The 8401-nt window shown below is 46.1% G+C and overlaps 1 protein-coding gene across 1 annotated transcript in view; it reads left to right on the top strand.

The window, feature by feature from the left end:
• The first annotated feature begins 2119 nt into the window (after positions 1-2119).
• Positions 2120-8401, top strand: part of CCDC3 (coiled-coil domain containing 3) — a 115955-nt gene continuing 109673 nt past the window's right edge. The window contains exons 1-2 of the mRNA XM_080811906.1: positions 2120-2740; positions 5143-5317. Coding sequence (XP_080668032.1) covers positions 2367-2740; positions 5143-5317 — 549 coding nt within the window. The 5' untranslated portion in view covers positions 2120-2366. The remainder of the gene's footprint in view (positions 2741-5142; positions 5318-8401) is intronic.

The following is an 8401-nucleotide window of genomic DNA, read 5'->3' as shown; positions in this document are numbered from 1 at the left end:
GGTCACATGGGGGGCCTCTAATCTGATAGCATTGGTGTCCTTATACAAGGAGGAAGAGACATCACATCTCTCTCTCTCTCTCCATGCAGGGAAGGAGAGGCCACGTAAAGACACAGAGGGTGAGGCAGCTGTCTACAAGCCTGGAAGAGAGCCCTCCCCAGAAACCAACCCTGATGATGTCTTAATCTTGGACTTCTTGCCTCTAGAACTACAACAAGAGAAATGTCTGCTGATTAAGCCGTCTAGTCTGTGTATTTTGTCACAGTGGCCCAAGCGGTCTAAGAGCAAGACATGATGAAGTTTCCTAATTTACATGCTCAGTGAGACAAATGAGCAGTGCTGATATATGGTGTCCGAGATCATCCTTGAACACCATTTACCCATCCTGTGAAAGTCTGGTATCTACCATGGGGTGTGTGTGTGTGTGGGGGGTCATATACACTTTCAGGACTACTGTTCACTTGATTTCCTCTAATGATAATTGTTTTTTTTTTCCTGCAAAATTCATCAAAGCCCTAGGCCAACTACTAGATATGCAGGTACTAGTTATTATCTGTGAGAAGCCTTCACTGTTACTTCTGTCTGCTTTTAGGCTCATCATAGAGGACTTTGTAGGGGTAAGAACTTGGTTGACTGAGTCACTGATCGGATTCTGGGCTAATGTGATTGTGGGGCAACTGGAGCCTCCCATTCCCTTACCAGCTGGGCAGTGCTAGGTGAAGTCCTGATCATTCCAGTTCTGGGAGTCCCCTTTTGCCTGAGCCTGTCCTCCTCATGGTTTCTTCCTCCAGTTTCAGTCCTATAGGGGTGGGATCTGGACGACAGAATTGCCTTTGAGAGACTACAGTCACAACAAGCATTCACGAATTAAATTGCACTAAGTAAAGATTTAAGGATCAGAGGAAGAAGATGGGGGACTTAGGGAGGTGAAGCCCAGCCTTGAAACTTCCTCTCCTGCTGCTTTACCCTCTTTTCTCACCTTTCTTTCCAGAATTCCCTAAGAACTTTTTCTTCAAGGCATGGAAAAACTTAGCTGAGGTCCAAGACTCGCACTTGCAGAAACCCTAGTAAATACGATGATTAGGGCATAAGGAGTCTTCCATGTTAAGGCAGTTCTGCTTACTGCAGAATATTTATTTATTTATTTATTTATTTATAATATAAATATTTATTTATTATAAATATGTTATATTATAAATATATATTACATACATATTATATACATACATAGGACAGGTACCATGGAACGCATATTACGTGCATGATTATATGCATGATGTAATGCATATATAAAAATATTATATAGTTATAAATAAATGTCCTCTTTTTTCTATTTCTTACTATATCAGGAACACTTAGGGCCATTTGGACATAAAAGGAGCTACTGAGTTGAGAGAGACTGCTGAAGCCTGAGTCTCATCAGACTCACGCACTGACTTGTGAAAAGCTGGTTGGAATTTACTTCTTAATTTATTCCTCAGGTGTGGGGTGTTCAGAATCTTGAAGTAGGAATTATATAAATCATGCCGCTTTAGCAAAATCAGGACAAAATGGCTTTTCAAATCTTTTATTAAGGCTTTCCTAAGATTATCATGAAATAATAAGCGACATGAAAGAGCAAAAGAGAGAGAGATCTCCAAAAAAGTTTATTAGCCCACGCTGAGTTACCAAATGAACCTCCGTGAAACAAAAGTCAGATTTGATTTCTACGCATTTTGACTCTAAAAGAACGACACAGAAAATGTAAACGCGTCTGCCGAAGAATCATGCAAAGCCACGATTGTCGTCCGGAGGCCACGCGTTTGGAACAGGCTTTCCGCTTGGAAAGCTTTGACCCAGCGCATCCGTGGGGCCAGGGAGGAGGGCTGGGCCGCCGCTCCCGGCAGCTAGCGACCTTCCCGCGCAGGCTCCGCACTCCCCCGACTCCGCGCCGGGCCTGGGGGGAACGGACACCGCACCCCGCGGCAACCGAGTGCCCCTGGCCCGCGGCCTACGTCCGCCTCGGCCGCCTCCCCGCCCTCTCCCGCCGCCGCCCACGCCCCGTCGCGGGGGGCTGGGCAGGAGGCGGGCAGCTGGCCCGCCCCGAGACCCTTTAAAGCGTCGCGGGCGAGGGCCGGGCGCTGTAAGCTCCGCAGCGGAGAGAGCGGCTCCGAGTCCGGCGCTCAGGGCTGCCCTTCGCCCGCCGACGGGGCGGCGCTGTCGGCCGGGGCTGGCGCTCCGGGCTCCCCGACGCCTCCTGCTCGCCGCGGCCGCGCCACCCCGCTCTGTCCTGCCAGTCCCGGGCGTCCCCGCCATGCGCCCAGGCTAGTGCGCCCGGGGCGCAGCGCCGACCCCGGCCGCGCCCGCCGCCCGCTCCCGCCGCCGGCATGCTGCGCCCGCTGCTGCTCGCGGCGCTCTGCCTGGCCGGCCGGCTCGCAACCGCCCGCGGCTGCCAGCTGCCCTCCGAGTGGAGACCCCTGAGCGAGGGCTGCCGCGCGGAGCTGGCCGAGATTATCGTGTACGCCAAGGTGCTGGCGCTGCACCAGGAGGTGCACGGCCTGTACAACTACCTGCCGTGGCAGTACGAGGCCAGCGACGCGGGGCTCTTCTACTCGGCCGAGATCGAGATGCTGTGCGACCAGGCGTGGGGCAGCATGCTCGAGGTGCCCGCGGGCTCCAGACTCAACCTCACCGGCCTGGGCTACTTCTCGTGTCACTCCCACACCGTGGTCCAGGACTACTCCTATTTCTTCTTCCTCAGGTGAGCGCAGCACCTCCCGCCCACACCTCCTCCTGCAGCTATTTCATGACCTCTCGAGGGCACCGTTATCTGGAGCCAGGCCCGGAACAACCGGGAATCCTGTCCGTGCCATTCGGGAATACGCCTTGGGCTCCTTTCCTTCCTCTTTATTCTTTCTTGCTCCGTGGGACGTCTGACAAAGGTCCTGGTGCATTTGGCTAAGGCTGTTGAAAACAAACAAAACGAGGTTTGATTTCTGTGCTTAAAGCGTAGAAGATTGTTTCAGGCAAAAGCCCAAGGTGGTTTCCAAAAATCCATTTGACTCTTCTTCTTTAAATGTATACTTTTAATTGGATTCCCTGGGAGTAGCTTGGGATGGTGAGGAGGGGGAAAGAACCCCAAACTTTGAAATCAGACTCGTTGGAATTCTGGCTCTGCTCCTCCTGCGATTTTTTTTTTTTTTTAAGAAAATTGTCTTTTGAAGAACCTCCTCACTTCCATAATGTGAGAAACCAGCTCGGTTGAGACTAGCGCACAATTACGCAGAACACCTGGTGCAGGTTAGATGCGGAAGGAATAGTCCCTCTTTTCCCCACCTGCTGAAATGCCAAGATAGGCATGGTGTGGAATGCGGCCCAGCTGTTCCTTTGTTTGACTCTTTATCCACCACCAGCGGACCTCAGCTCTTGGCTTTGCAAAATAGCAAAGGTTTCTGTGGGGGCCTTCTGGGGCGGGGAGGGGGGAGGGGGCATCTGGTTCAGAGTGCTTTGAAGAGTATAGGTGAAGCAGGCAGGAGGTGCTCTCTGACTGGAGGCTCCTGGAATCTTGTTAAGTTCCGTGAAAGTTGGCCTGCAGTCAAGACGGAATTCACGTGTATAAGAATTCAGTCAATGGGTTTGCAGTTTGAAATGGAGAACAGGTGAACTCTGAATGCATTGGCTGTCTCCCGTTGAATCAGGGTGGTATAGAACAGCTGAAGAGAAGCCTTGAACTAGAATCTAACCCCCATATTAAACTAGTGAGGGAATTAATCCACAGTTGAGACGGGTAATGGTTCCAGTTTTCCCAGTCTGTGAAGTGGCAACAAGGACAGTTGGAATGACTGTGACCCCAGTCTGCAGACTCAATTTTAGTTCTTGAGACTTCACATCCTGCTGAGAAAGGGGAAAAAAAGAAAAAAAGTAAGATGCACCCGGGGGGCGTTCATAAGCTCATGGCAACACATGTTTCCCGTATTGAAGCCAGAACCTCTAAGTTTAGAATACGTGGCGTGCTTCGTGTTGGCTTGAGTGGTTTAGTGAGATTAAGTTGTTTTTTTTTTCTTTTTTAATTGCTGGGGAAGTATAGTTTCTAAATAAAGTCAGCAAGGAGTGAGATAGTATCCTTCTTGATGCAAAGAAACTTAACTCCGCTTTTTCATGTGTTTCTTTAGGAAGGACACTGAGACCCCAGCTATAAAAATATTAATCACTGAAACTTTCTTTTCCAAAGGAAAAAAAAAAAGCTGGAGAACTTGAGCAGACATGATTTTTTTCCTGATTTTTATCATGAAAGAGCTTTGTCTGGTGGCTGTGTGGTGGTCAGCCAGCTCTTTCATCTTTCCCTCTGACATATTTACAAAAAGTTAGGGCAGAAATACAGAGTCAACTGGTAGTCTGACAGATTTCCATTTCACAGGGCTGTGTTGCCCTGAAGTGCGTTAACAGCCGCATACAAATCATTCCTCCCCTGTTATTCTGGGACCCAGTGAGATGAGAACAGATTCTGGGCAGTGTCACAGGGGAAAGTGGCAGTGGAGGCTCCCTGGTGAGGCCTCCATCCCTTCTTTGTACTGAAGGGTAACCTCGACCTCCTCTCCCTCTATGGGATTTCTTTCTCTTTCCAACACGTGGTTTACTCTGAGCTTTATAACAATGTTAAGATCTCTACTGTACTCACTCTATGCCAGCTACTTGATCTAGTGCAGTCCTTCCACCACCAGCAAGAAGGTGTTATTCTCTTTTTACAGACTGGAATAGTGAGGCTTAGCTAATCGAGGAAATTCAACTCTTGACAGATAGAAGAGCCGTAGCAATGGCAGGATTTGAACCTGGGTCATTAGAACTGGTTTTCCTTTGGTCAAGAAACGAGGAACACTTGGTGAGAAAGAAGGTCACTTGAGAGATCTACAAGTAGACAAACCCATATGCACACCCCCCACCCCCACAACCCTTCACCCAAACTCCCCTTTGGGAGTTAACCTTAAGGATAGCCTCCTGTAGTGTGAGGCAGAGAAACATTTAGAAATGGTAAGTCCTCGAATGAGAGCCATGTGAGAACTAGTGTAATGGCGAGCTTGCCAGTCTTTACAACTCTTGATGAAAGCTGGTATGCCCTGTGGCTGTACAGTCTAGAGTTGAGATTTTTCTTTTTTTCCCCGTTAGGATGGATGAGAATTACAATCTCTTGCCTCACGGAGTCAATTTCCAAGATGCCATCTTTCCGGACACTCAAGAGAACCGAAGGATGTTTTCCAGTCTTTTCCAGTTTTCGAACTGTTCTCAGGGGCAGCAACTGGCAACTTTTTCCAGCGACTGGGAGATCCAGGAAGACAATAGGGTAAGAATTGGCTGTTCCCTGTGTCAGAGCAAAATAACAGACTAGCTACATGTTGTCTGAATTTTATGACCAAAGGAGTCAAGTGTACTCTTCCAGAAGCCCAGACCAAAGAGTATTATCCCTCCTGTTACCCTGCAGTTAAAAAAAAAAAAAAAAAAAAAAAAAAAAGTTAAAAAAAGAACACTGTTCATAAACTGGATTCCTGAGGCTTGACTAGTTGGTTGGGATTCCTCATAAAGTGAGAGAACAGATGGAATGAAGTTTGGCACACAGCCTCAGTTTCCTCTCCTGTAAAATGGAAACAATCTACATCATAGAGTTGATACAATATGACTTAACTTTGTTGAAAAGAAAAAGTAAAAAAATGAAAATGTTAAAGCCTTTAACCTAGTGACTGACAAAGAACTCAGTACCTGAGAGCTGTTATGACTATTATATCATTACTCTTATTGATAGCATAATCTGGGGACTCTTCTAAGGGTGAAGAGAAAGTCCTCAAGGAAATGGTTGTCTTAGCTAACACGTCCATGAGCGTTAACTCTAGTTGTGAAGACTTCAGAGGTACAGGGTAGCCAAAGTGGGCTGGAATGTAAGAGTTAAGATAATCTGAAAATATAAAAGAGATCTGTCCATCTGAGACCGATGCCAAAGCTGGGAGATTTTAAAGACTCCCTTTCCCAAATGGGCTTGCTGTACTTGAGCTGGGATGATTGTAGGACTGGGACTGTAGAGGAAGTGGCCAGGCCCAGTCTCCCATCTGAGATGTTTTTAGGGCAGTGTGACAGATGGTTGGGAGCATTCTGATGTGGGGTTTTAGGTCCAATAGGACAAGGACTATCTTGATGGATTGATTAACTAGTTTGCACATGTTAAGTGGCCCACATGGGTCCCCAGATCTAGAAGTGTTAAAATGGTAGTGGAATTTCTCTCCCTCCTCCTTTTCCAACCAGTAGCTACTGTTACTTGTTTCTTATAAATGTTAGAGCATTTTCACCCAAAAGATAACTCAAACTTGTATTATTTACTGTAGTCTTTGACACAAATGGCAGCCCACTATGCACACTTGGCTATATGTTGCTTTTATTTACAAGTAGATCTTGAAGATCTTTCTACATCGATATGGATAAAGTTGCCTTACAGGCTGTGTAGTGTGTTCCGTTGTGTGCATACGTCGCAATATATTTAATCAAGTCCTCTGTTAATAGGTGACTAGGTTGGTTTCCAGTATGTTATTCCAAAGTGTGTGGACATGTAGGCTATTATACATACCTCATTTGGTAGGACTGCAAGTGTCTAATCTTTAGCCAATATTGTGTGTCTACTATACAGCAGCTACTGTATTAGATGCTAGTTTTTCAATGTTGAAAACCTTCTACCACCAGCAAGAAGGTGTTATTCTCTTCTTTTTATGGACTGGAATAGTGAAGCTTAGCTAATTGAGGAAATTCAACTCTTGGCAGATAGGGGAGCAGTAGCAATGGCAAAAATACAAAGTCCCTGGTCTACTGAAACTTATAGTCCTAGTGTTGATGGACAGAATCAGAACATCCTGTTAATTATTGGATAATTTTAAATGGAAACCTATGCTCCAAGAAAAAAGAAATCGGGGAATCTGACCTGGACTTCCGAGTAAAGAAAGCCTTCTCTGTTGAATTGATACTGGATTTAAGAGCTGATGGGTGAAGAGGTGTCCTAGCTACCCTTGGGATCAAGGAGAGATGAGTGCAGTCCAAAGAAAGACAGTCTGTGCAAAGTCCCTGTGGTGGCAGAGTGCATGGTGCCTTTGAGGGAATGAAAGAAAGCTACTTGGCTGGAGCAAAGGGAGTGAGTGAGGAGGATGGGACAAGAACTGGAGGTGGTGCCAGACCTAGTGAGGATTTGCATTTTGTTCTAACTGTAATGGGAAACCTTTTATGTTGTGAAAGGTAGTGGTGATGGGGGTCAAATTTACATTTTGAAAAACCAACTGGGTTGGAAGGAATCAAAGTGATGTGAACAGGTAGTAGTTACAAAGCTACCGGTAGTTGCTGGACTAGGTAGAGGCAGTAGGGATAAAGTGGAAAAATTTGGGAGTTATTTAGGAAATAAGTAGGCATTCTTGATGGTTTGGTTGCAAAGGAGGTGGAGGAGGGTCAAAGATAACTTCTGGCTTTCTGTCATGTGAACTTCATGACAGGACCGACACAGAGAAATGTGAATGGGAAAGGTTTGTGAGGGGAATTTGTATGTCAGATGCTGAACATAGAGTTGAGGTGTTTTTGAGCCATCTGAGCCATTTGGCGCCAAGTGAGATCTTAAATAGTGGTTGCATCTCTAAGTTTGGAGCTTTGAGAAGAGCTCTAAGTGGAAGATAGACCTTTGGGACTTAACAATAATTAGATGTCAGTTGAGACTGGATGTGAATGAGATTTTCAAGAGAGAGCACATAGGGAGAGCAGAGTGTAGGCCCCTGGGTAGGGCTGAGCCTTGTGGAATGCTAATACTGCTTGAGAAGGAAAATTCAGAGAGGTAGGTGAGTCTAGGGTACACAGTGTTTCTAGAAGGATGAGTGATCATCGAGTCAAAAGCTGTTGAGAAGTCAAGTAAAATGATGACTGAGGAGTAGCCTCTCTTTGGTGACTTAAATGAGGACAGTTTCTGTGATATTGAGGGAGCTGGGTGGTGGGCATGAATGAGGGTAGATAACTCTTTGATGAAGTTTGCTATGGACAGTTTAATACATATAAGGCTTCAGGTGAAGGGAGTAGAACAGTGAAGGGGAGGGGTTTTGTTGTATTTAAGGATGGCAGCCATGGTATTCACACCACTTGGTCTCTGTTTTCCTACTCTTGAGACACTGCCTACTCAAGTTGACTGAACCACCCAAGGGCAGGGATGTCTATTTTGTTGACTGTTTATATTTGGTGCATTTTTTAATGGGTCTTAAATGTTTGTTAAATGAATCCTGTCTCCAATCCAGAGATATCTGATGTCTAAGGAAGCAGAAGAAACCTCCTCTTTCTGTCTCATTTTTTACATTAGTAATGAAAATCCATATACAGTAAAAATCACTCTCTTGCATATGCTGTTAAGAGTTTTGATGAA

Source organism: Martes martes (assembly GCF_963455335.1).
Source record: "Martes martes genome assembly, chromosome: 8".
Taxonomy (NCBI): domain Eukaryota; kingdom Metazoa; phylum Chordata; class Mammalia; order Carnivora; family Mustelidae; genus Martes; species Martes martes.
The sequence above is the reverse complement of the archived record's forward strand: the minus strand, read 5'-3'. Positions and strand labels throughout refer to the sequence as shown.